This window comes from Trichoderma evansii, assembly GCF_050947405.1.
Source record: "Trichoderma evansii strain SZMC 28006 chromosome Unknown GGI43scaffold_1, whole genome shotgun sequence".
NCBI classification, from domain to species: domain Eukaryota; kingdom Fungi; phylum Ascomycota; class Sordariomycetes; order Hypocreales; family Hypocreaceae; genus Trichoderma; species Trichoderma evansii.
This window is the reverse complement of record NW_028145205.1, coordinates 1,295,405-1,320,765: the sequence shown is the minus strand read 5'-3', so window position 1 is coordinate 1,320,765 and position 25,361 is coordinate 1,295,405. Positions and strand designations below refer to the sequence as shown.

Sequence of the window (25,361 nt, the reverse complement as noted above, 5' to 3'; positions counted from 1 at the left end):
ATCTAGTATTGTGGATCGGGCAGCGCAGTGGGGTTTCGTGCGCTTTGGTGCGCGAAGGGCAAAATTTTCTCACGTGCACTGGCACGTGCCATCTTAAACTTCCTATTTTGACTCATGTGAAACTTTATAGACGAGCATTATAGAGACTATAACAAGGCAAGAAGGGCGAAAAAAAAAGGCGAAATTGATGTGTTGGAATGGGATTCATACACTGAAAAGCACCGATACTTTCTTCATAAAGTTTTCATCCACCCGGTGTGACTCGACGGGCAAAATTTTCGCCCATTATGCCGAGTCTACTGATCCCTGAGCACGTTGATCTGCTCGGTAACCCGAATCCTGTTTTAAAGTGGCTTGAGGAACAGGATGTAGAAAGCCAACAGAGGTGCGAGTTCACTGGGAAAAACTGCCTCAAAAAAATTATGTAGCTTTGCTAAGCCGTATGTAGTTATGCTCAAAACATATTCGATACGATTCTGGGGGAAGCCGCCCAACCCAGATCTGTCTCAGGTAACGCCTGTGTGAGACTTTGCGGCTTTGTGGAGAGGGCTTCCAAATCTGAGTCACAGACGCTTCAGCTTTGGGCCTTTTCTCGGGATGTAGCTTTTCGGCTGTACGATTTCTACATTGATTGGAATGAGTTTGATCATCATCGATCTATGAGGCTTGTTCTGGACCTGATAGCACAGCTTCTCCGGAGGAACCCTGATAACAAAGCGGCTCTGGATATACGAAATTCTCTCCTGGATAACCTCGTCTCCATCGTAATCGGCCGTTCGACTAAGCCTGTGGCTAAGTCAGCTCTTAAGACCCTTGACTACTTTCTCCTCAAGAAAGTTTTCAATTTGGATGACGTCAAAGCAACACATCTCTCTTATCATCAAGAATTAATCGATGCTACTGATATTGAGATATGGAGGGTATTTACGACAGAACTGCTACAATGGACTCGATTACACTTCATTTGCCCTGCAGCCGGGAAGTTCATTGTGAGCCTGTTCCGTGCTCTGCGGCAAAGGGGACAGGAAGACTCCACAGGCTTGGGTATAGATACATGGCATAAGTGGCTGCTCGACTTTCTATCAGAGGAGCCAACTCTTTTGGAAAATTTCAAGAATTACATATTTTCCCCCCTTTTCAAAGCCGATCGACCGCAAAGTCTGAAGTTTTTGCAGCATGTGAATCAAAATGAGTCTAGCTCAGCTATCGCAGCTGGCTCTGATGATTTTGATGCAAATGCGCTCCTCACTTTGGCTGCCTTGGAATCCGGAAAGAAAGTTGGGCTTGTTGAAGAACCATGTAAAGAATTCGACCTTGGCCTCAGTGAGATTAAGACTAACGATGACTAGATATTGGCAGCGACCAATCAGTCGAGGATAACTCATCCATCACTCTACAGGAAAATACCCTTCAGAGCGTTCTGACGCATCCATCCCATGAGGTCCGGACATCAGCGCTCAGTCTTCTTATCAGCTCCCCGTCAACAACACGACCATACTCCGCTACCACTTTGGACCTCCTCAAGAGACATCTAGCCACATTCTTCGCTGATCCAGATGCCAAGTTCCGAGTAGAAGTATGTGCTCGATCAAAGGATATGTTCAAAAGAGTCCGTGGCGCAATTTCGGTATTGAAGAAGAGCATACCACGAGCAAGGGCAAAGGCCAGAAAAAATGCCTCGAAAGATCCAGCCAGCCAGCCAGCATTATACCGCACCAACATACTTTCATGGTCAGAGTCTGAGTTAGTATCTTGCCTGGATTACCATGAGAAATTCCTTCACTGGTATCTGAGATTCCTATGTGCCGAATTATCACCCACCGCTTCTTATCAGCGACACATCACATCCCTTAAGTGCTTAATAGCGATATTCCGCATGGAGGGAGAGCGTTCAAAAACTTGGGAAACAGCGGATGATCAGCAGCTCTTCTTCGACAATTTTGATGGAAAATGGGCTCGAGTGCTCGCAGATCTAGTAATGGATCCCTTTGACGACGTTCGGGAGATTGCCTCGCTGGCCATGGCCCAGGCATATGCTGATAAGAGATACCAAAAATTCACTCTTAATTCTGCAGAGTCAGGACAAAAATCTTCAAAGGAGCTTCAGGAGCTTTTACACCGAGCTGAAGAAGTGTCAGTTCGGACTGCCAGAGCTGATCACTCTGATGGTGTCGCCAGAGCCTCGCAGTTATTATACAAATTTTTGGATACTGAAGACGAGCGACTGGGACTACTCTCAAAGCTTGTCGACACACTAGATCAAAAGATATCAAGAGCAGAGTCAGACCTGGGGCAAGCTGTCTTAGAACAGCCACTGCATAGTACTTTTGCTTCGTTGTCCTTCACCTGGCAGGCTGTTTCGGAAAAGGAACTGTCGAAATCTGAGGCAGAAGCTGCGACTCTACTGCAGGAGAGGATGATTGTTTGCTGCGAGCGAGTGTGGAAGGCTGTGAGCGATGTTCTTTGCGATGACTCTCCTGAAGGCCATCTACCTGAAGAGATGGAAGACATGGAGGGCCTCGATACCAAGGGCCTTTTGAGTTATAGTTTCCGTGCTGTTCACGAGTCAAGGTAAGTTTATCATGTATAGGTATACTATACGTACCTTTGCTAACCGTAATCTAGTAATCTGATGCGGACGATTGTGCAGAGTATGAGGAATCGATCCCGAGAGGGGCTCGTCACTCCATCACGCAAAGCGTTTGAAGCTATTGGAAATCTATCTTTTACGCAGCTGGCCAACTTGAGGCATCGCGGTGCATTTACAACGGTTGCTGCGACTTTTGCAACGTGCTGCCAGTTGACCAAACATTTGGATCCCGTTGATGGCGAGATATCTCTCCTAGAGACCTGGTATCAGGTAAGATGCCAAATTTCCTATTAATGCTTCTATATGCAGGACAGCTTTATTAATATTCACTTTTAAAGGGCACCCTAAAGGAAATCTTCAGTCAGAGATCTACTACTCGACGATCTGCTGGTATCCCGTCAATGATGACAGGAATTCTCTCAGCAAATGGATCCAACCCATCATTTGAGGATGCTATGGCCAAGCTTATCGAAATTGCCAGCATTGAGGCGCACGTAGTAGAAACTGACGGATCTAATCTGCCCCAAGTTCACGCTTATAACTGTCTCAAAGATATCTTCAAGAATTCATTGCTAACATCTATGGGCAACAAATCTGAGAAGTATCTTCCTCAGTGTCTTGAACTGGCTGCCAGTGGGCTCAGATCGGAGATTTGGGCCATCCGTAACTGTGGCTTGATCTTCCTTCGCAGCTTGATCGACAGTCTCTTCGGCTCTCAGGAGAGCAAAGCGATGATTGAAGCTGGTTGGGACGGAAAAGCCAACCGAATTCCCTACCATCGCTATCCTACCCTTCCAACAGTACTAGCAAGTCTTCTCAAATCTGGCCATACAATGGTGACATCAGCAAACGCAACTTCATCTGCCGAATCGGTATTTCCGGCCTTGGACATTATTCGTAGAGCAGGACCACCCGATCTCTTACGTGACGAGATCCAGATTTATGTCGCTGCCTATCTCTCAAGTCCTGTGTGGCACGTCCGTGAGATTGCTGCCAGGACTCTGTGCTCCTGTCTACTACACGACAAGTGGCTTAGCGTCGTTCAAGATTTGCTTCGCAAGGCAATAAATGACAAAACTATTAATAGTCAAAACCATGTACACGGCGTCCTGCTTTCCCTCAAGTTTCTCATTGAAAGATTCAATGAGGTGGCGCTGGATCGTCTTATAGGTATATACAACCTGACAAGTCGCCATTCACTTCCGTTATAAATGCTAACAATTATCTAGCTGACCTACCTGAACTGACGGCATTCCTCGAAACAAGCCGCATTAACAGCCTATACGTTAACTGTCCAGACATTGTTTCCGCATACCTAGAAGTTGTTAACATGATATGGATATCCCAAATCTCCAGATCTCAGCCCTTACAACCATCCAAGGTCCTGATACCAGCGACACAAGGGTCTGCGCTGCTCAAAGCTCAAAGTATTATAAGCAAAATACTTTCCGCTTCCCAAGATGAGGAGCCTGTGGAACAAGTAAGGAGTGTATTGTTTGAGAGCCGCCTCGGCGCCGATACCATTGCTACTGCGCTGGAATCAATACCCAGACTGTGGCATTCCACCTCAACTCCAAGCGAAGTTCGGATTGCCCTGTGTGATCTGTATATCGATGTTTGTCTTAGGACGAACTTCACAGAACCTCAGGTGGTGGCTATTGAAAACTTGGTCGAATTGATGAACCAGCTTATTGCGGAAGACAAGCTCGACTCTTTACCTGTATCCTCTCTCATGAACATGTGGAATATGCTACCACAGCGCTCACTGAATCCGTCGCTCTCTAATGCTATTGTGAGAGCTAGCGGCTGTTTAGTAGCCATCACGAACCACCATCAACGCCTTCCGGCTACGGCATTCAAGAATTGGGGCACAATGATGGCTGATGCAGGCTCAGACGACAAGGTAAGTGACAGCTTAATCCATGTTTTCTTGTAAGATATTTTCAATATACTAACTCATCTACAGAGCTTCGATACCCGGTTCGCAGCTGCTCAGTCTCTATGCTCATTTTTCAGCGTGACCGGAGCAACTTCTGCCCGCGAAGAATATCTCTCTGCAATCATTGTGCTATATGATACCCTCAATGACGATGACGATGAAGTGCGAGAAGCAGGATCTGCTGCAGCAAAGAGCATTCTAGGTCAAAATCTGGTGCCCCTGGAAGCATCCAGCCGTCTCCTTCAGTGGCTCATCCAGCACTTCAGTACCAGTGCTGATTTGAAGGCTATTACCGCAAGCCGCGTTGCCGGATATCGTCATGACCAGCTGTGGAGTTCACCCGGTGCTCAACTTGCTGCTGCGCTCAGGGCAGACGACTCGCTGTTCGCAGTCGAAGAGCAGAATCTGTTTATCGATGAGGTCCGCGAGGCCAGCCGATGGGCTACCGTCTTCCAGAATCTCAAGTGGGATGAAGGAAAGCCGGAAGATGGCGAAATTCTCCGCAAGCTGGATGGATGGCTTCTTGATGGTCTAACACAGGTGCGGCAACTCCTAGAGCAAGAAGACGGTCCTTTGGGCTGGGCTTCAAATCCCTCCGTCTTTGCTATCTGCACATCCATTATCCGTGGCTCTGTGGTATTGAGCGAAACGCACGGCAGCCCGAATTTACGACAAGCCATCGTGCAATTTAAAGACTTGCTCAAATCGCCAAATCATCATCACGTTTCGAAATTGCTTATGGAACCGCTGGGAGAGCTATAGAAAATATAGAATAGAATAGACTTATGAGAAAGTCAATCATAGTACAAAAGAGATAACATATGAGGATTTAAAAAAAGATGTAAACTAAATAAAGCCTTATATCCGTGAAAGCAATAAGAAAAAAAGAAAATATTACCCATCCAGTCCGAAATTCGCTATTGATGTATGCGCCAGAATGCTCCGAGTTCCCCTATTTGTAGCACAAAAATTCATGACTCCTTCAAAGAAAAAAAGACAAGAAAACTAATGGTTTGACGCCCCCTTGAAACATTTTATGCTCCTCTTGCTTGATAATCACCACAGTCATCACCCCTTTATGCTATCTATCCCCGAGCTCCTAGAAGATGAGGTATTGGTCCTTTTAAGCCCACTCAATCGTCCTATCTTGGCCGTCTGCATGGTACTCTGCGATTGGAGCTGCCTAACCTGCGCCTGGAGAATCTCAACTTCCTTCAGCGCAACGTCTCTCTCCGCCCTGGTCTTCTCCAGCTCCATCGTCAAGTTCATCTTCTCTTGCCGCTCTATGGCCTTACGCGCGCGGGCCTCGGCCTTGCGCTCTTCGTGCACGCGCTTGTCTTCTAGCTTTTGCAGCTCTCGCCTGTATTTGGCTTCTTGTTTGGCAATTTCCTTTTCGTGCTTCTCGCGCACCTTGGCTATTGCCGTTTCGTCCTTTTCCTTTCCACCGCGCTGTTTCTTTTCTAAGCGCTGCTGCATGTGGGCGGCCTTTTCATCTAGCTTTCGTCGCTTCTCCTGGAGCTTCCTAAGCTCCTTATCTAGGAGCTGCTTTCCTTGGCCTTTGGATTCGTCAGAATTGCCGCTTGCGATGCTCTTGGATCGGTTTTCTTCGGTCATGGTTCTTTCGAGGGCTGATCTAAATGTTCGTATGGAAGATGTCTCGCTCAAATCGGTCACATCGGCATCCGTTTCGTGCTCTTCTGTGGCTCTGGACTCCAAGTCTTCTGCGGCTCTGGATTCCAAGTCTTCTAGGCTAGTGTTGCTCTCGGCAGGACTTCCCAGCGTTCGCAGTCCAGTGGCAACGACGGATGATGCGGCTTCAAACACTCCGTTTATGATGCCATATATACCATTGCTACTAGGAATACTTTGCACCGACTCTCTTCTTGCGGCCTCCAACTCTTCTCTCTTTTTGGAATCAACCGTAGATTTCGGTCTGTGGACAGGAGGTATCTGGGGGGTCCCATTTTCAGGAGGTGTTGTAATCTCTTGGCTTTGCTTTGTTGGGCTTGGGCTCCCCGCTTCGGATACGGATAGGCTTTCGCCACTCTTGGAGCTGAGCAGTGATATGGCTGTTATCCATTTGACGAATTTCCCAGCATCTCCAACGATACCGGGTGGAGTGCCCTTTTCAACCATAAAGCGCGGCACACTACCGCCAGGGTCGCTTCGCGTGACCATTAACCATTCGATGGCCACGGATCGCTGCCCTCGTGAATCCGAGCTGGAACTCCGAACCCCCTCTGAGCCTGGGTCTGATGATAGTAACGATATCTTTGAAGTATTGCCGTTCTCAATTGGTACCTCCCTGACTATCTCGACAGATTCATAGGATCCGCGGACTATTCCCGGCCGTGGAGGGCACTCTTCATGTTGACATGGTTTTGATACGATGACATATTGCCGCAGAGGCGCCTCTTGATCCGCCGGTTTATATTCAAAGTCAGTCGTAAGTAGCAACGTTATAAAATCTCTCGGCGCCGTAGGTCCTGGGAATTGAGCCGATAGCTGGAATACTATAAAACCATCCAAGTCAGCATGAATTGGCTCACTTATATGCGGCAGCTCTGATGATAATTACCACTCATGTGTCCCGAGTTCTCAACCTCGTGGCTCTCAACCTGCTTATCTGCGCCAATGCCTCGAATATTACCACTGCCCGGTGAGCCTTGCACCTTGAGTGTCTCGGGAAACTCCATCTCCATGCCCTTCTTCCATTCTTCAAACGATAGGCCATGATGGACGCTCCTCCGGGCAAACCACGCGCCCCTGCCATCTTTAGCTCCAAGCTTATAGACGCTGATGTTCAACGGGTTGTTCTGGGTAATCTTGATTTCTTTCCATTCCTTTCGCAGCTTCTGGGCCAAGGCAATCGAGGATCCCGATTCCCGCTGCGAATATGCCTTCTCGGCCTGTTCGAATACGGCTCCTATTGACGACGCCGCAGCTCCAGTTGCCGTAGCCGTGGTCGAAGAGGGGATAGATTCGGCGACGGTCTGGGCATCAATGAAGACCTCGTCCATAAATGGCTTGCGGTTGCCAACGGGGACGTCGTCCCACTCGATCGGCCCCATTGCCCGCAACGGCTCGTGATGGGCCACCATGGCTGCTGGACTGGAGAATGGAGGGCACTCGGATGAAATGAAGAGGTACAAACAGCAAAAAAATAAATATCAAACAAAAGCGCACGCAAAATCACGGGATGTCAGCCTCGTCTAGATGGCCAGCACGGAGGAACAGAGATGCGACAGGTGGGAGACGTAATAAAGGAATTGAATTAAAGCACTAAGGATTCGTGTGCATCCGATGGCAGTGCTGGCGGTGCTGGCATTCCGCCCGAACGAGGCGTCAACCGGCCTGACCAGCCGAGGGAAGGCTGTGGAACTGCCCATGTAATTAATGTACAGTCCCCCTTACTGTAGATAGACTTTGCAAAGGTGCAATAACTCCAATTTTCCCAAAATGAGGATGAAAAATACAGTGTATCCACAGTACGATTACTGTACTTGTTTAATTATAGCAACCTGATACAGTACTACCGCTATATTATAATTCTAAAATACTCCAGCTACATCTATCAGACAGCAGCATCACTGAGAAGCTGGGTGACCTTGATCGAACTGAATAATCCTAATTTCATACTGTCCGCTAAGCCAGCGACAAAGCTTACAGCGGGCAATAGTGAGATCCGAGGTGGGCGTGTGCTCCGGCCCTTTGAGCTCACCTAATGCTATAGGCCTGCGGAGGACGCTAAAGTGCGCTGTTCCGGGAGGCGGGACGCCTATTTCGTGCTGCTGCTCTTTTCCCTATTGCCGCGGAAGCTGCCTTGACGTCACCGAGGGGCCACCCCTGGCACTTGAGCTCGATCTCCATTGAAAACGATGCCGTAATCGAGCAGTCATGGAATGCTGCATTAGTATAACGTGTTGGCAGATTGGGTGACCAATTGAGGCTCGGCAGTGGCTAATAGATGTGAATTGGTGAATACGTCTGTCCATCTGCACCTGTGCTGCCAGGATCTGCAGAGCTATGGCATAATCCAGTGCTCATCGAATTCAGAGCTGCTGATTCACAGCTTCCCAGCAGCGATCGATCCGCAACGGCTAGCCGGCTTAGAATCACGCCGGTGTCATGGCCTCGGCCGTGGCAAAAGACGGAGCTCGCACTTTCGACTCCACCGACTCAGGGCCGGTTGCTCCGGGCTCCATTTTCTTGTCTATGGTATTAGTTGGTAATTCGATAGATAGCCTCGCTCGCATTCGCATTCAATTCAGAGTTTCACAATCCAGGAACCGGTTTTATACGTGTATATATATGCTTATATGCCCTTGCTATCTATGTATAGAGAATTTCAAAAAACAAAAAACAAGACAGTAAACGAGTGAGTCAGACCAAGAACGAAAACGAAGGATGAAACGTCTGGTATCTCTTCCAAAGTAAAACAAAGTAAGCAACAAAACGACAGCAACAAAAGCAAGCAATTCAACCCACCCGCCCAACTAGCCGAAACAGTCGCTTGCTCTTAAACAACATTGTTGAAGCACATACACTCCCATGCAATGTAATAAATATCCCATCAGCGCCGCTGATCAAAGCATGGCCGCTACAGGTTGGTCAGCCTTCTCGCGTGCATCGCAGACGCATGATCCCTCCGACAACTTCCGCAGTAGTCATCACGCCACGCCTCCAGAGCTCTCTTCCGTTCCGGCGGTATAGAGCCCATAGGCTTTTGTGATGATTCATCATTTGCATTGTCTTTGCCGCTACTCTTGCGGCCGTCACCCTGCAGCATCTCTTCGAGGTTATCGCAGAGGGAGTTCTCGTTGGCCAGCCAGTTTTCCCATTCCGATTGCAGCATCTCCCGCTCAACGCTGTTGACGACCCTCATCGCAACCAGCAAATCATGCCGGTACATTCCCAGCCTCTGTCGTGTCTTGCGCAGCCGACGAGCCGTGGCTCGACTTGACGGCAAAGAGAGCGAAGCTCCCGCTGTCTCCCAAGGAGAATCCATACTTGTGGCATCCAACACTTCTCTGAACGTGCCGAAGCACGTGCTGTTTTGTGGAAAGGGGGCCAACTCATCATCATTGGCGCCGGATGCTTCATGCAAGTCAGCAATATAGATCGCTTTACTCATCATGTGGTTCGGCGATACGCCAACTCGGCGCATGAAGTTTGCCGCTCTCCGTTCCTGCCACCAAGTTAAAGACTCCGTGGAAGATAGCATCAGATTGGTAGCTATGCTTAGTCCCAGGAATAGCAGGATGACCCGATGCGCGGTTACAACATCGAATATCTTCTTCAGTGCCGCAATGATCCACAAAATCACGGAAGAGACAACGCTTTCGCCGAGAGACCGAACCGTCTCAAACAGCATGGCTGTAAGCGTGCGAGGCTTGATGGCCTGCTTCTTTCTTGCGTCGGTAGGTGCTGGCGAGAAGACCACTACCTGGGTTTGCTGGCCTACCTGGCCATATACTTGAATAGCCTTATGGGTACGACTTCTTGAGCCCAGCTTGTGAATCTGATCAGTAGCTAGTTCGGCAAGCTCTTCAGCATCGCTTGCCGCGTCACGGAGAGCCTGGCGTTCCACTAGACTCTTTGATATCGGCGGTGATTTTGACCAGTCGATGCGCACGTAAAATGCCAACTTGCATTTTGACTTGGCCACATATGTAATGACCACCTTGGTCACCAGCTTGAAGAGCTGGGAATGAGGGAGATGCCATGCTGTTCTTGTATGCGTAACCACATATGTGACATGATCATTAAACACGTCAATTGTTTGGAAATCCCGGATATCCTCAGTCTTTGACCGACCAAAAACATCGACGTAGTCTATCTTAAATTGAAACTCACGCTTCGATGGTTCTTTGTCGGTTGCAGCCGACCATGGGCCTTGAGCAATCTGCTTTGCGCGATGCTCAAAGTACAGCTTTGGGAACACAAAACTCTTGTCTCCAAAAAGGACGTGGAAGCATGCTTTGGCGCTTAAGTCAAAGTGTCTCTCTGCCGCCATCTCCTTCATATCATCCGGCTCATAGATGACTTCGTGTTTGGGTAAATTCAGCTTCAGCGGGAATTTTTGTCCAGAGGAGGGAGCTATCAGGCGAGGAATGTCTCCTGTACTCCGTTCTACTGGCCTTCCCAATGCTGTGCCGTTATCCATCGGCGTGCTTGATGATACCTCCTCCCAGCTCTCAGCGCTAGGACTTGGTTTGTCATATTCATGTTGATCAATATTAAGCAACGCTCTGATGGTTTCTAAAGTGTCAAGTGGTTCTTCTGCCTGTAGATTGTCTACCAGAAGATTGAGGCGGGCATGGAGTAGCTGAAGATCGTCAAGGAACACCTTGATGGTTAACCTCTTATACCCCGTGTCGTTGAGCTCCCGGCTCAAGTGTAGGAAGATAAAATCACAGTCTCTGCCAGCAGCTGCAGTTACTTCGGTGATGATATCCAAGGGAATACTATATGCTGTCACCAAGCCCATCTGCTGACCGTAGAAATACATGTTCTCTGCTGTCACATAGATTCTGCCGTCGCCAGCAGGTAGCTCGCTCTTGGAACTACCCTCCAGCGAACTCGACCAGGCTGCTCGGAATACGAGCACCAGTCTCTCCTCAGGTGGCGCACTGGGGAACAGAAGCCTGAACTGGGCGTGCTGGATTCTTAGCTCAGGGGGGTAGCCAAGTGGTAAAGATTCACTACTTTTCTTTGCTTGTACTGCTTCGCCGAGCGGCGTCGTCGCCTGCGAGTCCTCTGACACAACAACACCAATGGGGTCGTCATCATCAAGTCGGGTCGTCACAGCCGGCTCAGACTGCGTTGATACCCACATATTGGTTCCCCAATAGTTCGCAATAACCGATGTAGGCAGTTTCTTGCCTTCCAAGACATGACCTCGCTCACCAGCGATGAGCACAGCTGTACGGCTAAAACTCGTGATTGTCGGTGGCCGGGCCAAGGTTGGAGGCGCAAGTGTACCGGGTTTGTTGTCCAGCAGTGGAAGTGCAACACCCGTAAGCTTGGCTTGACTTGAAGATGTCAAAGACAGAGAAGTCCCTACAAGCTGAGAGCTCTGGTTTCCGGAAATCATGTTGGACAGGCCCCCTGATGAGCTGGAAGTCGTCAGCGTAGGCTCAGGGCTGGCACCGAACGTCGATTTGCGGTGAAGATCAAGCTTCTGGATGATCCTTGCTGCGTGTTCTCGACCGCTCTCGCCTTCCTCTCGTGCCAAGTCCCGTCCAAGTGCTGAGATGGATCGACGAGATCCGTTCCCATTAGGATCATAGCTCCGTCGGGTAGATGAGCCATCGTCTGCTCCGGGAACTGCCAGGGTGGACACACGATCTGCGCTTGATACAACATCGTCGGACGAGCCCATTTGCGCATCGATTCCCTTGGCCGAAAATTCCGGGATGCTTGGGGCAGATATTGAGAATGCTGGATCGACACCGCCGGCCAGTGGGCTATTATCTCTGTCCATGGTGGCTTCAAAAGCCTTCTTTTTCGAAATTTCGAAAACTTCCAGCCAATCAGTCAGTTCTTTCTGCGTTTCAGCCTGCATCAGCATGCTACGGCTCTTTGTCTTGAGTTCGAAGCAAAATCGTCGCTCCTCGCCGGCGGCCGGCTTGACGTTGCAAAGCAGTACTCCAATCTCGTCTCCTTGCATAACACCTTGTGTGCCAGGAGACAGCCAGCCAAACACACCATCTCGGCAGTAGTACCACCGCCGAACCCAGTTATACCTGACCGGCTTTCCAGTTACTATCCGCAAGAACAGCCAGCCTTGTTTCTCGGTAACAGCAGCACCACCCTCCTCGCTCGGGCGTACGCTGACGGGTCCGCGCGACCCTAAGAATGCTACGGTTGAGGTGCTATAATCCTCAATTTCGCGAGAAGGTTTGAAGCTCTCAAAGGTCGTGTCACTGACCTCCTTTCTTGCATTCTGCATCTCCCGCCTGAAGACATTATCTGACAGCTCCATCTCTTTAGCCCATCCTCGGACACGATCCAGCTCTCGGCCCCATCGGGTAGCGCTCGAAGCTGCATCTTTAGCCCGGCTCATCTCCTTCCATATATCGCAGCAGACCTTGACCAGCAGCTGGTCCAGGGAATACCGGAGCTGAGGCGCGAGCTGGCAGTAATCCATTGCAGCCTGAATATACACTTTTCGATTCTCATATACGGCGAAGGCATCCTCGCGGAGGGCGGAAGGCTCCTTTGTCTTCGACTGCGACACATAACGGGCGAGAGTCGTATCATAGGTTCTCTGGGTCTGCTCTAAGCTTCTCCTTATCTCCTTAAAGTTCCGCAGCTCTCCCGTCAGAAACGATCGAATGGGCTCGACGACAGCGGTCTCCATTCGCTTTTGCGTATTGAGCAATTGCGTCCAGAGCTCTCGCATGCCTTCGCTGGTGCGCTTGAGGGCCAGGAGTGTATAGTCATTATCGATGACATTGTCGGGAAATGGTGTCGTCTTGGAGAGGTAGTTGTTGATAGTGTCTTCGAGAGAGATCAGACCGCTCATAAGTTTCGATGTCGAGCCTACATATCCATTGAGCCACTTCTCGACTGCATCGACTTGATCGGCAAAGTGAGTGGCGGCTGCGCGGAACGTTGGGGAATCGAGGACTGCCTCGTTGAGAGTTACAGGGACAGCTCGGCCTGCGAATTTCGGCGCGGTCGCCGTCGTGCCAGCAGCTTCTGGCATGGTGGCGATAAAATATTAGATGCTACCTCAAGTGCGACATTGAGAGCAGTATCTGCATAAATAAATCCCAGTGATTTGGATCTGTTTGCCAAGGTGCACGTTGGCAGTTATAGTTTGGCGTTGCCCCGTAGAAGTTAGGAGGTTCAACACATAAAACCCCCCAGTAGCATGCTATTACCTAGTGTGGGTCAGCGAAATGACAACCTATTGTTTGCTAGGTTCGCCAGCTATGGCGGCAAGGCGGTATCGATAACACCGCTATATATAACACTGATGACGTAGCCTTATACGTACCATTTATTCCGACCACCAAGGCGCAGCAATCAAGTCGCGTGCACGATGTATTGCAAGCATTGCAAGCATGTATTCAGTAATATCAGCAATATCTAGAGAATATTCACAGCTCACATCTGCTCACAACTGTTTGAATACCAAAACAGCATCTTCTAATACAACAAAGGAGCGTCAATTTCTAATCCTGGCTTTTTTGTCCTGCAGATGAGAGCTATCTAATTTCGAAATCGGTCTGTAGGCAAAATCGAAATGCCAACTTTTAAGTCGAAATGCCACGCGTTCTTCTCTAATAATTGACGATAAGGACACGTAAGCACGAATATTCCCTTTTGTCTGAAGGCGCCTCCTAGCATCTACTCCATCCCATCATCACGCCGGTTCCAGCTATGCAGACGACATCTGAGAAAGGTTGGAATTAGTCCGAGGCCATGTAAAGAAGATGCATATATACGCATGTGCATAAATACACGTTGCTGTGCAAGCTTACCCTCTTTCTTTAAATGATGAAACTCAAGTGGCCGTCATAGTTGCGCGAAGTGGGCTTGGTCGCGTCGTCTGGTGGGCCTGGTAGGAAGGCACTCGACCAGCGCCTCGCATCAAGCTCCTTTGAGCAAATGACAACGGCGCGACATCTCCTGACCCCGAAGGGCCGTGAGGCACGTCGCTCTCATCGTGCGCGGACGGGTTGACTTGAGTAGGTCCCTCGCTCTCCACGAGGGAATCGGTTGGTCAATCTATGCATTTGAGTTAGCATTTGTACCGTAAAAGTGCGCATCTGAAAATGGCATGTTCTTACCGTCGTAGTAGTCATCATCGTCCTCGTCGAGATCTGCCAACTGTTCAAAATTGACCTTGTAACGCAAAATACCACCAATACCACCGAATCCCTTGACAAACTGGTTGCCCTCAGTTGATCGGTCGGACACGAACTCGAGAGTGGTACCGAAATCCTTGTAGTGCTCAGCAATCCATTCAAGGAATGACTCCTGTGAAACGATATCCATCTCTTGGCCAGTTGTCTTGTCCAGGAACTTCTCTCGGCCGCCTGTCTCCTGCTGCTTGGTAGTGTGCAGAATAACCTCGGTTCCCTCGCTATCCTTCAGGATCCAGCGGGTGATTTCAAGGTTCTCAAAGATGATGAGAGTCTCAACAGCACCAAGCTCCAGAGCCTTCAAAGTATCATCGATACCATAGCAGACCTTGCCAGTATCCTGGCTAATTTCCTCAAAGTACTTGCCAATAAGCTTCTTCTCCTGGATGAACTTGACATTTCCAAGAGTTTCAGCGGACAGCTCGATGGCCTGGTTGAAGCCGTTCTCACCACCGTAGGAGACGTCAACAACCTTGATAACCTTGACGGCCAGACGGTTGTCGAACATGTCGGAGGCGTTGAGGTCGTTCTTGAAATCGGCGGAACCAGCGAGAATAAGACCAGCGACGTTGACCTTGTCAGCAGTGATGAAGTTTTGCACAGCCAACTCAGCAACCTTGCGGACGTAGTTGTGACGCTTTTCCTCACGAAGACGAGCGAAACGCAGAGCGGACTGACCACCACGACCGTGCTTCTTGGGGAGATCGACGGAGAACTTGTGCACAATTTCACGAGTGTTGCCACTAAGAGTACCGAAGAGTGCACCGTTACCGTCCATGATGATGAAGCCGAATTTCTGGTCGGACTCGAGCAGCTCAGCGAGGGCTTCGGTGTGGAACTTGTTGTCGCAGAGATACAGCGAGGTGTTGATAGGCTTGAATGGCTCAAAGTCAATGTTGACCTTTCGCTCCTTTCCTTCCGAGGTCAAGATTTCACCACAGTACACGACCAGGCCGTTCGGGGGGACCTTGTTGTACAGCTTAAGACGCTGCTGGGTCGATGTGATGGCGGACAACACGGACTGTCGGTTGACACGAGACTTGATGTTGGAGGCTGTTCCCTGCGGGGTTGTTAGCGAAAAAAATCCATATCACAGGTTTGAGCAATCAATGAGGTTTATTGCATACGTATTCTTCAGCCAACATCTTTGCGATACGCGACACCTGATCCTTGGGAGCTGTGTCATAGTTAGCAACATCGATCGAGCCATTGCGAAAGCGGTCTGCTGCGGGCGAAACGTACGGATGACGAGGGAAATCATAGAAGTTCCATTTCCTCGGGCGGCCTCGAGGCGCTTGACCAACTTCTTGATCTTCCAGATCTCGATCTATTTGATAAAATTTGTTAGATGTCGCTGTTGCATATTTGGCGTTTTCGATGCCAGCGCGGGGCACGAGGCAAGGAGGGGCAAATCAGGGGCCAAAAATATTTTCAGGTATTTTCGCTCTTATTTTTTTTTTCTTAGAGGGAAAACTCACGTTCTTCTCCGCCTCGCCGCTCTGAGGTTCGCTCATGGTGAAGGAAATTGAAGGAGAGGCGCTTGGAGAAAAAAATTAATTTTTTTTTTATCCCGCCGCTTTGACAGGTCCAAAATCGAGGGCGCCGGCGCGTGCGAGCGTGACACTGGCTGGTCGAGGGAGAGCAGCGGTTGTTTTGTTGGATGCGAGATGCAAGTTTGGGTTGTGGTATTTTTACCCTACTACCCCAATGGCTGGCTGGCTGGCTAGGCGCTACGGGGCCTCCAGGCTGCTAGAAAGCTAAAGTCCAGCACGCCGTCAGGCTGGGCTCCAAAGGCTTTCCAGGCCACAGCCCGCCTAAGACGGACGGGCCGACAACCACTGAGTCACGGAGGCGCATTAGGTAATCGCTCGACGTCACAGAGGTACCGTAAGGCAAGACAATATGCAGTCAGCTCAGTTTCGCCTCCACACTCACCGCCCGGCAAAACTCCATCAATGAGTTGAATGGTCCCAGGACGAACCTCGGGAATAACGTTATAGCGATACTTTTGGAGCGCGTGCTACGAATTACAAGCAGGACGAGAGTCGAGGCCTAGAGATTGAAGACTGGGTACCCTTTTTGTATCGACATTGGGGCCTGAAGCAGGGCTATCCCATCTCCTCACAATGGACTCATCTCTCCCCACCGAGGTCGCCAGCACCATCCAGGCCGGTCATATCAGAAGACATCCCGATCCTCGACAGGACATTGCGCCATCCACTGCAGCCGACAAGACAGAGCTGGTAGACATCCATGAGGTGAAGCGCAGTCATCTCGACGACGATGATCATGATATTCCATACAGCGTCCTGCGGCCCCCGAAGAAGCACTACAATCTCCCGCCGCTCCCAGACTTGCGATTCGAGCAGAGCTATCTCCGCAGCATCGAGTCAGCAGATACATGGTGGAAAGTAGTGCTCACTACAATTAAGAGCCAGGTATTCCTCGACTCTCTTTGGCCAGCCCCAATGACGCACAATACTGATCGGGTGAACAGGTATTATTGCCCCTGGCTCAAGGCGTCTTGCTCAACTTGGCCATGGCCGGATGGCAGCATTGGAACAAGAGCGTCAGGGTGAATGGCGACTCAGTAGGAATTCGATTTAGGAGATGGTGGTTTGGAGTGAACAACTGGAGCCAGCCCAATTCCAGGAGACGCATCTAAAACAAAAGAATAACAAACACCCGTCTTACATGAGCGTACATTAATATCTTATCAGTTATATGGACATCACTCTGTCCCCTTTTGTCTAGTAGTATAGATAAAATCAAAAACATTTGGCCTCTAGACCCATTTTTCCACACCCGAAAACCCTTTTGTTTGCGCTTCATAGGTCAGATCGCAGGCCCTCGCTGAGGGAGACTTTTTCCCGTCTGTTGTCATGTCGCCCGTTCTAAAATCCATAGATTCAACCGATTGTACACTAATAAACTTCTCGGACCATCCGTCGCTTAATAGACCGTAACTCCGTTGAGAAACATTAATAGCCATTCAAGGCAAGCTGGCGTCTCTTATTCCTGGCTGCCGATATTAACAGTTCCGGATACCAGTTGCGCCGGTTGTTTTTCAGGGCTACCTCGGAATGCCAATGAGGTCGATGAGATAGGTGGTTGTCCCAAAGCCTGTCGATCAACAGCCTCCGGGGTAACATGCCTCTCAGTCGTCTTTGGGCCGGGTGTTGGAACCAAGACTTCTCTTTCAAACACTTGTTGGTTTGGGGTAGGCGTATCTGGCGGACCGGCCGTCACATCCTTCACATCGCTTTCATTTGAGGCTGGAAGCAATTCGCTTGGAGCGAGAACTCCTTTAAGTTTAGGTGGGGTTACCGAGAGCTTCACCACCAACGTTTGGGATTGCATTTCCAAGTCTTCCTCGTCCATCGCCTCGTCTTTGAATTCATCCTCGTCTTCTGATTCTTCAGGAATCTGAGCATCGACATCATCTTCATCATCACCAAACTCAGCCTCGCTCTCCTCGTCTGTATCCATGGCGTCATTATTTCCATGATTTGCCGCTGCTGATCTACGCGGCCTTCCAGTCTCTTCAGCAACTTCGAGGTCTTGAACACCAGTAGCAAGGTCTTCTCCCGTAGTCACGTTAAGCCGAGGAGGAGCTCGTATAGTTCGACCGCTTGATGTAGTGACAGGTCCGGTTTCTGCTGGCGTATGTGTTCCGGTATTGCGAGCTGAGCGTCGATAACCAGTCGAATCTGAGAATATGTCTTCATCGTCGGAATATGTATACTTCATGCGCTTGCCACGAGTGCGGCCCTCGTATAATGAAAATCCAGGCTCTGGGCGCTTGAACTGTTCTTTGCGCATCTGTCGGTATTCCCGTCGTTTCCGTTTCTGTAGTTTATTTAGTTCAAGCTTTATAAAAAGGAGTAGAATCGGCAAGGGAGTGCTACCTCGTCTCCGGCTTCGAATCGCGGGACAGCTTGAAGAATCTTCTGGCTGAGCTTCTTGGCTTTAGGTCCTCCATCTTTCGTTTCCAGCTTCTCTGCGAGCGCCTTGAGCTCTTCTATGGTTCCAGCAACGCTCCACCAAGTTCGGTTGGCGCCAGCAGGGTTGCTCTCGCGATATACGCGGAAGGCAGTGTCGTCTTGCCCCTCAACCAAAAAGTAACGACGCTTATCTCCGTCGGAGCCCCATGGCTGAACTGCTCTCGGTTGGTTAATGTCGTCTTCGTGGCGGTTTTGCTTGTAGGATTGGTTGATCAAGGTCTTGAGGGTATCGGACGAGGACATGGCCCAAAGGACGAGGGTGCGCAGCAGATTTAACTACGGAAGTAGGGTCAGCCAATCTTGTTTTTGCTTCCAAGGGCTCTCGCCCCTTTCATCGGCATATAAAGAGAGCACTCACTCTTTCGGTTGGGCTCAGAGAGCTAAAGGTGCCCCCGCCGGACAGCGGGTTTTTATCGTTCCATGAGGACGGCCATTGGTTTTTGTGAGACGCAATGGCATCTTCCAATGCTCTGCCATAATGTCCTGCTCTATGCAGAGAAAGGGGAAAAGAAAAATCAATTAGTTCAGCGATTCGCGCAATGTCGGAAGAGGTAAGATAAACCATACTTGATATCTTGTTTCCGGTTCAGGAGGAGTCCGAGGACGGCGCACAAAAAGTGTTCTGCTCGATCGCCGGGTATGGGTTCGACAACATCTCGTTCTAATTCTTGCGGTCCGAAATGCGAAAGCGATTTTGGGAATGCGTCGTTGAAGCGGCTCCTAAACATTACCAGAAACTGCGGCTGTTAGTAGAGTCCGATGACGTCTGCACGCGAAATTTCGCGTCGCCAAGAGCTTTAAACGCGATCCGATGCCAGGCAAAACCAGTGTGCATTGGGGGACAGGAAAAGGCGTTTGCGACAAGTCATTACGTACTGCAATGTCTGGATTGTCCGCGAGAACATATTCGTGAGGTGGCGAGGGCGACCGTTTGCGCGGCGGCGGCGAAGGCTCTTTTGGCGGCTTCTCTGATAATTTGGGGAAGAACTTCAGAATTCCCGACTTAGATCCGGTCGGCGCGTCATCGCTAAGGTCGTCCAACTCATCATCCGAGGGAATGGGGGATAATGACGATAAGGAAGAAAGATCAGAGGAATCGTCGTCTGCGGCAGCCATGGCGCTGGAGTTGGCTTTTGGCGATGGAAGTGCCGAGTGTGTGAAGGAGGGAGGTGGATGAGGCACGTCGTCTGTTGAAGAGATGTGGATGCACTAGCTACATATCAATTCTGATAGGCCAAGGGGGGTTATCAAGTGGTAGTCGCCAGTCACGTAGTCAAGCAAGGAAGCCTTAATCATGCAATTAGAAGACGCCTAGAACCCAGTCTCCCGTCTTGGATGTCTAACTTGTTCATCTGTCTTTACACCCAGGCCGTATTTCGGCACAATCATTGCCCGCGCATGCCATTGCGAGGCCTGAAGCCCCAGATCCCGTCTCATTCTGGTTCTTCGCAGAACATCGGCAATGCCAAAGTAGGCAGAGCTTTGGCCAACCTAGGCCAGGCTGCCTGATTAACCTGGTCACCAATGTTCAAATCCAGCAAAATGTCGTTCATACCACAAATTCATGGCTTGGTGATCCAAGATTTCCATCAGTCTTGGATTTTAGGAGTTTCCCCCGCATCCAAACCAGCGCTGCACCACATGCATTTTTGGACAATCTCGCAATAGGCTTAGCCATGGCAACACCGATGTATCCAGAGCCAGCAAAGCAACCCAGAGCTACACAAATAATATTTCTGAGGTGTGCACCAACCCGGCTAAATCATGCATGAGGCAATTTATGCCAGCCCTATATGCATCGTCAGTCCTTGATTTTCAAGATTGGAAAGGTCAAAAAGGTGGAAGATTGATATATTTCTTTTCATCATGGAACAAGGGAGCTTACTGGTACAAGTTTTGTCGAATTCTGACATGGCTCCCAACTAAAGGCGATAGCGATGATCGCCACGCATGGAGTCGTACTCCTAGAGATTATGGTTCAACCTGCGACCCGACCCCACTGGCCGTGTGTCAGAGACACCACAGCAGCTTAGTGAAGTGGTCAGCCATCTTTCACGTAGGTGAAAATATGGCAACGTCCATCTCGAAAAAAAGGAGCATAAGTCTGGTTGTTAGTGATATAATTCAATCGTTGCGCAGGGTCTAAACCACTTGGTTAGACTGTCCCAGTAGCCTGAAAGATAGGATAGCAGCTATCCACAATGTAGAATATCACATCTACTGCTAGACCGGGTACGGCTCAGCAACTGAAGGTATTTTCAGTGAAAGATCCCAAGCAAGCGCGCAAATCGATGAGAGTAGTGCTTCGTTGATAAGAGGTAGATAGATAGGCGTGCGTCACATGTCGAGCCCTTTCATCTGGCGGGAACAGAGATATTAAGACAGAACAGAAAACACAAGGTTAGCAAGAGAATAGATTTCACATCGAGTGCATGCAGTGACATATGCTTAGCAACACGCTGCTTCCGTAGCACTTTCTGCCACGCGTCTCAAGTCTTGAAGACGCTCAATCTCGCAACACGTCACTGAGGTCTTCGCTCATGGGAGAAATACGGAGTAAAGGATGTGGGGTTTGTCGGGGTCCAGTCCCTTATGGCGCTAGGAGAGTGAAGATACAAAGGTACAAGGTACTTCCGAGTGGACCAATGCGAGCGGCGGAAATTTTCGGTCACGTGGTCAGGGCTCCTCATCTGCGGGAGCGGTCCCGCACACAAAAATTATCAGAAGTCGCAAGCGAGCGCCTCTTTGTCAAAACACCAAGGCCGGAGCCAGGTAAAGTTTGAACCTCTTGCCCTGCTGGCGGTTTAGCACTGACATCAATCCCGTTCACAGCTACCCGAAACATCGCAGCCAGCGACGTCGAGTCACCATGGGTAGAGTTATTCGCAACCAGAGAAAGGGCCGTGGCTCTATCTTCAGTGAGTAGTCGCCGCGTCGATATACATCGAATTACTTCAATGCGTCTCGCGAGATTTCTAACAATTTCGAAAACAGCGGCCAACACCCGCCTGAACAAGGCCCCTGCCAAGTTCCGCAACCTCGATTACGCCGAACGTCACGGCTATGTCCGCGGTATCGTGAAGGACATCATCCACGACCCTGGTTAGTCTCCGAACGAGCATCGAAAAAATCCGATTAGAGATCGAATTCACGAAGGGAACTGAGGGCTAACGAGGGGAATTCTTTGCATATAGGTCGTGGTGCTCCTCTTGCTAAGGTGCAATTCCGTCACCCTTACAAGTATAAGCAGGTTACCGAGACCTTCATCGCCAACGAGGGCATGTACACTGGCCAGTTCATCTACGCCGGAAAGCGTGCTGCTCTTACCGTCGGCAACGTCCTGCCCGTTGGTGAGATGCCTGAGGGTACCGTTGTCTCCAACGTCGAGGAGAAGATTGGTGACCGTGGTACTCTGGGCCGTAACTCTGGTGGCTACATCACCATTGTTGGCCACAACCCCGATGAGGGCAAGACCCGTATCAAGCTGCCCTCCGGTGCCAAGAAGGTCGTCCACTCCCGATCCCGTGGTATGATCGGTATCGTTGCCGGTGGTGGCCGTACCGACAAGCCTCTGTTGAGTACGTTAATCCCTATACTGGTCCTGTTTTTTGGAGGAAATGGGGAAAAAAAATTATTATGGAGAATATGAGGACTAGATGCTAACAATTTGAACAGAGGCTTCTCGTGCCAAGCACAAGTTCGCTGTCAAGCGTAACAGCTGGCCCAAGACTCGTGGTGTTGCCATGAACCCCGTGGACCACCCTCACGGTGGTGTAAGTTTTCCCAGCTTGAGAGAGAATAACGCAGACGCTGACCCCCATAACAGGGTAACCACCAGCACATTGGTAAGGCCTCTACCATTTCACGGTACGCCGTCCAGGGACAGAAGGCCGGTCTTATTGCTGCCAGAAGGACAGGTCTGCTCCGTGGTACTCAGAAGACAAAGGAGTAAGGTGGCTAAAATTCATGGTCTCATTGGGATGGTGTTCAGTGGCTTTCTTACTATGGATGGTACTGCTCAGGAACGAAACTTGACACGGCTCCTCTGGCAAGTACTATTATGACATTTCGTTGCAAAACAAAAACAAACTACGAGCCAGATTCCCTTGCAATCTTCCGATGTGAATGAGCCGGCGCATACAGTGAGGATACATAATAAAAAAAAGTTAGATATCCATTGTAATTAACATTAATTCCCACATGTGGCTCTTTCTTGACTCGGTATAAAAAAATATTGGCTGAATTAAGAAGAGAGCTGGCCTGAAATACGGCATAACACTTGATGGGTTTAATTACTATGCTGTTGTCTTGAGTAAACTATTTCTATCTGCCAGCTTCATAGAGTTCGCTTAATCCATGTCCCCGAACCCCATATGACAACCCCATTCCCGCTGAAATGGCACTTTTCCAACCAGTTCTTCGGGATCGGGACATTTATCTAGATGTAGATACGTAACTGCATTTGTATTCTTTTGCCTATTGGAGAATAGCTATCAAACAGCTGGAACAGAAACGAGAGACGGGACACAGAAAGGATCAAAGATAAACTCGACCAAACTCAATTGGGACATGGAATGATTCTACGCAGTCAAAGGAATCTTCCTCCTCGCCAATACCTTGTCAATTATCTGACGCAATAAATCCTCCAATGGAAGTAAGACTACGAAGCAAGTAAAAAAGTCCAGAAAGTCGCCGACCTCCGCACCCACGGAAGATCCCTACAGTAAGCTGGCAGGCATTGTTCTAGCCTAAGCCTAAAGCGAATTTTAATTCAATTTTTTATTTATTTTTTGTTTCTCTGTCTATGAGATATTGGAAATTGCAGCAATAATTAGGGCTTCTTCAAAAATTACAGATTTGTTTAATTCAACAGCCAATTGACAAAAATTCCATCTTTTATTTACCATATTGACACCAGCTTGTACACCCCAGCAAGCAGCTCTACCTCATCCTAAAAAGACAGGGGCTGTCCTCACCCCTCCAAAATAAGCACAGGCCCCAGAAAAAAAACCACGACCCGCTAAATTACCACATGCACTTGCGAGAAGTCCCTCCAGAGCAATTCCCATCTTCTCCTCAATCCCATATCAATCTCTCTACCTTACCTAGTAAAGAGAATTCTGTAGATTTCTTGCTCTCATACCTCAATCAAAATGGCCCCCAAGGATTTCCGCCTCGTCTGCCTGGAGAACCCTCTCCTCGGTACGTATTGAAACAGCTACTCGCTGAAAGACCCCTCATCCCAAAAAATAAAGCAGCTGGAAGCAAATCTTACTCTTGCCTTATTTGTGCCCAAGTAAGCAACTTGTTGCTGACGCTATCGCAATCACAGACATCCAGGCTGTCGGTGACGAGGCTCTTCTGAAGAAGTACAACCTCAAGGCCAACGACGCCATCCTCGCCGAGAAGGAGCACCTCGGCCTCTACGAGGACCTCCTCAACAACTTCGACGCCAAGCTCATCGCCGGTGGTGCTGCCCAGAACACCGCCCGTGGTGCCCAGTACATCCTGCCCCCCAACAGCGTCGTCTACTTCGGCGGTGTCGGCAACGACAAGTACGCTGCCACCCTGCACGATGCCGTCAAGACCGCTGGTCTGCGTGTCGAGTACCGTGTGGACGAGACCCAGCCCACTGGCCGATGCGGTGTTGTCATCACCGGCCACAACCGCAGTCTCTGCACTGACCTCGGCGCTGCCAACCACTACGACCTGGACCACCTGAAGAAGCCCGAGAACTGGGCTCTCGTTGAGAACGCTGATGTCTACTACATTGGAGGCTACCACTTCACCGGTAAGTATGAGAAAAGAAACGCTCACCCAAGCCTGAATTCCATCTATCCATTACATTACAACACATGTACTAACGCAAATGCTTCGCAGTCTGCCCTCCTGCCATCATGGCCCTTGCTGAGGAGGCCGCCGCCAAGAACAAGATCTTCGCCGTGTCTCTCTCTGCTCCCTTCATCCCCCAGTTCTTCAAGGAAGTCGTCGACGCCAGCGCTCCTTACTGGGACTTCATCATCGGTAACGAGGCTGAGGCCGAGGCCTACGCTGTTGCCCACGACCTTCCTTCCAAGGAGCCCAAGGATGTCGTCAAGGTTTTGGCCAACCTTCCCAAGAAGAACACCCAGAGGAAGCGTGTTGCCATCGTCACCCAGGGCACCGAGCCTACTCTGGTCGCTGTCCAGGGCGAGGATGAGATCAAGGTGATCTCCGTCCGCGCCATCGACCCTGCTCTCATCAACGACACCAACGGTGCTGGTGACGCCTTTGCTGGTGGTCTGCTGGCCGGTATTGTCGAGGGCGAGACTCTTGAGCAGTCCGTCGACAAGGGCCAGTGGCTGGCTAAGCTCAGCATTCAGGAGCTTGGTCCCTCGTAAGTTCTCTTTCTCCTACTTGTTCTCCTTCATGCATGTTCTCATGCACTTCACAATTACGCCGCAAGAAAAAAAATTCATTTCGTCATTCGTTCACTCATTCATCCATCTATCCACTCATCCATATAAACTCTCTTGTGCTAACTCATTCCTTTCAGTTACCCCTTCCCCAAGCAGGCTTACTCGGCATCCTCTTAGATTGCCTTATATAGCACATTGCTCTTATCGATCCATTCCCGCGGTTGGGATGGAAAGGAATTGGCGTTGAGGGATTAAAACGGAGGGCATAGGTTTCAACAACGGCGTTTTGCATCAACAAGGTAGAGAGTCCCGAAGCAGTGGGCTCCCTTTGCATACCAGGTCGGCATCCTCCACGATACATGACCATTCTTGTCTTTGATTTTTTTTCGATTCTTTCAATCTATTTCATGATAAATGATAGACCAGATTTTGCTGCACATCACAATAGTCTCGTTTTTCGGATTGAATAGCAATTTCATTTGCCTGTCTAGGCTATTCTCTTAACATTGCTCCCAGAACCTCAAACATTGCCAGAATCATCCATCCTCAAAT

At 49.6% G+C, this 25,361-nt stretch overlaps 8 protein-coding genes across 8 annotated transcripts; 4 read left to right on the top strand and 4 right to left on the bottom strand.

Moving 5' to 3' along the window:
• Window positions 1–87: 87 nt before the first annotated feature.
• On the top strand, window positions 88–5,428 carry GGI43DRAFT_12627 (tRNA methylation protein TRM732 domain-containing protein). The gene is made up of 7 exons (XM_083199112.1): window positions 88–385; window positions 449–1,299; window positions 1,350–2,571; window positions 2,626–2,860; window positions 2,929–3,760; window positions 3,820–4,493; window positions 4,557–5,428. The coding sequence occupies exons 1-7, from the start codon at window positions 288–290 to the stop codon at window positions 5,289–5,291; spliced, it is 4,647 nt and encodes a 1,548-aa protein (XP_083066076.1). The 5' UTR covers window positions 88–287; the 3' UTR covers window positions 5,292–5,428.
• Window positions 5,429–5,444: 16 nt separating this feature from the next.
• On the bottom strand, window positions 5,445–7,716 carry GGI43DRAFT_12624 (uncharacterized protein). Its single transcript, XM_083199111.1, has 2 exons — window positions 7,108–7,716; window positions 5,445–7,042 (listed from the first exon to the last, which is right to left on the bottom strand). Exons 1-2 carry the CDS (start codon window positions 7,628–7,630, stop codon window positions 5,598–5,600), a joined length of 1,968 nt encoding a protein of 655 aa, XP_083066075.1. The 5' UTR covers window positions 7,631–7,716; the 3' UTR covers window positions 5,445–5,597.
• A 1,102-nt stretch (window positions 7,717–8,818) lies between these two features.
• On the bottom strand, window positions 8,819–13,414 carry GGI43DRAFT_390248 (uncharacterized protein). The gene has a single exon (XM_083204298.1). It carries the CDS (start codon window positions 13,240–13,242, stop codon window positions 9,130–9,132), a length of 4,113 nt encoding a protein of 1,370 aa, XP_083066074.1. The 5' UTR covers window positions 13,243–13,414; the 3' UTR covers window positions 8,819–9,129.
• Window positions 13,415–13,586: 172 nt separating this feature from the next.
• GGI43DRAFT_390245 (translation termination factor eRF1) lies at window positions 13,587–16,086 on the bottom strand. The gene is made up of 6 exons (XM_083204297.1): window positions 15,886–16,086; window positions 15,650–15,734; window positions 15,535–15,584; window positions 14,333–15,467; window positions 14,024–14,270; window positions 13,587–13,935 (listed from the first exon to the last, which is right to left on the bottom strand). The coding sequence occupies exons 1-5, from the start codon at window positions 15,919–15,921 to the stop codon at window positions 14,266–14,268; spliced, it is 1,311 nt and encodes a 436-aa protein (XP_083066073.1). The 5' UTR covers window positions 15,922–16,086; the 3' UTR covers window positions 13,587–13,935; window positions 14,024–14,265.
• On the top strand, window positions 15,879–17,246 carry GGI43DRAFT_12477 (DUF1770 domain-containing protein). The gene is made up of 2 exons (XM_083199091.1): window positions 15,879–16,845; window positions 16,905–17,246. The coding sequence occupies exons 1-2, from the start codon at window positions 16,534–16,536 to the stop codon at window positions 17,070–17,072; spliced, it is 480 nt and encodes a 159-aa protein (XP_083066072.1). The 5' UTR covers window positions 15,879–16,533; the 3' UTR covers window positions 17,073–17,246.
• Window positions 17,247–17,419: 173 nt separating this feature from the next.
• GGI43DRAFT_378453 (uncharacterized protein) lies at window positions 17,420–20,089 on the bottom strand (the record flags this gene model as incomplete). Its single annotated transcript, XM_083202701.1, has 7 exons — window positions 17,420–18,256; window positions 18,316–18,687; window positions 18,770–18,899; window positions 18,979–19,148; window positions 19,288–19,620; window positions 19,756–19,902; window positions 19,967–20,089. The coding sequence occupies 7 exons, from the start codon at window positions 20,087–20,089 to the stop codon at window positions 17,420–17,422; spliced, it is 2,112 nt and encodes a 703-aa protein (XP_083066071.1).
• Window positions 20,090–21,182: 1,093 nt separating this feature from the next.
• Window positions 21,183–22,744, top strand: GGI43DRAFT_390238 (60S ribosomal protein uL2). The gene is made up of 5 exons (XM_083204296.1): window positions 21,183–21,329; window positions 21,406–21,513; window positions 21,606–21,989; window positions 22,087–22,184; window positions 22,238–22,744. Exons 1-5 carry the CDS (start codon window positions 21,281–21,283, stop codon window positions 22,361–22,363), a joined length of 765 nt encoding a protein of 254 aa, XP_083066070.1. The 5' UTR covers window positions 21,183–21,280; the 3' UTR covers window positions 22,364–22,744.
• Window positions 22,745–23,564: 820 nt separating this feature from the next.
• On the top strand, window positions 23,565–24,986 carry GGI43DRAFT_378451 (adenosine kinase; the record flags this gene model as incomplete). Its single annotated transcript, XM_083202700.1, has 4 exons — window positions 23,565–23,613; window positions 23,744–24,202; window positions 24,292–24,787; window positions 24,947–24,986. 4 exons carry the CDS (start codon window positions 23,565–23,567, stop codon window positions 24,984–24,986), a joined length of 1,044 nt encoding a protein of 347 aa, XP_083066069.1.
• Between the last annotated feature and the right edge of the window lie 375 nt (window positions 24,987–25,361).

Bases quoted from the DNA above. Each gene is read 5' to 3' on its own strand.
- GGI43DRAFT_12627 (XM_083199112.1), top strand. From the start codon at position 288: ATGCCGAGTCTACTGATCCCTGAGCACGTTGATCTGCTCGGTAACCCG. The intron at 386-448 runs GTGCGAGTTCAC...AGCCGTATGTAG, and splicing joins GATGTAGAAAGCCAACAGAG to TTATGCTCAAAACATATTCG. The intron at 3,761-3,819 runs GTATATACAACC...ACAATTATCTAG, and splicing joins GGCGCTGGATCGTCTTATAG to CTGACCTACCTGAACTGACG.
- GGI43DRAFT_12624 (XM_083199111.1), bottom strand. From the start codon at position 7,630: ATGGTGGCCCATCACGAGCCGTTGCGGGCAATGGGGCCGATCGAGTGG. The intron at 7,043-7,107 runs GTAATTATCATC...ATGGTTTTATAG, and splicing joins GAACTCGGGACACATGAGTG to TATTCCAGCTATCGGCTCAA.
- GGI43DRAFT_390248 (XM_083204298.1), bottom strand. From the start codon at position 13,242: ATGCCAGAAGCTGCTGGCACGACGGCGACCGCGCCGAAATTCGCAGGC.
- GGI43DRAFT_390245 (XM_083204297.1), bottom strand. From the start codon at position 15,921: ATGAGCGAACCTCAGAGCGGCGAGGCGGAGAAGAAC. The intron at 15,585-15,649 runs GTACGTTTCGCC...ACTATGACACAG, and splicing joins TATGATTTCCCTCGTCATCC to CTCCCAAGGATCAGGTGTCG. The intron at 15,468-15,534 runs GTATGCAATAAA...ACAACCCCGCAG, and splicing joins AGATGTTGGCTGAAGAATAC to GGAACAGCCTCCAACATCAA.
- GGI43DRAFT_12477 (XM_083199091.1), top strand. From the start codon at position 16,534: ATGGACTCATCTCTCCCCACCGAGGTCGCCAGCACCATCCAGGCCGGT. The intron at 16,846-16,904 runs GTATTCCTCGAC...TCGGGTGAACAG, and splicing joins TCACTACAATTAAGAGCCAG to GTATTATTGCCCCTGGCTCA.
- GGI43DRAFT_390238 (XM_083204296.1), top strand. From the start codon at position 21,281: ATGGGTAGAGTTATTCGCAACCAGAGAAAGGGCCGTGGCTCTATCTTC. The intron at 21,330-21,405 runs GTGAGTAGTCGC...TTTCGAAAACAG, and splicing joins GGGCCGTGGCTCTATCTTCA to CGGCCAACACCCGCCTGAAC. The intron at 21,514-21,605 runs GTTAGTCTCCGA...CTTTGCATATAG, and splicing joins GGACATCATCCACGACCCTG to GTCGTGGTGCTCCTCTTGCT.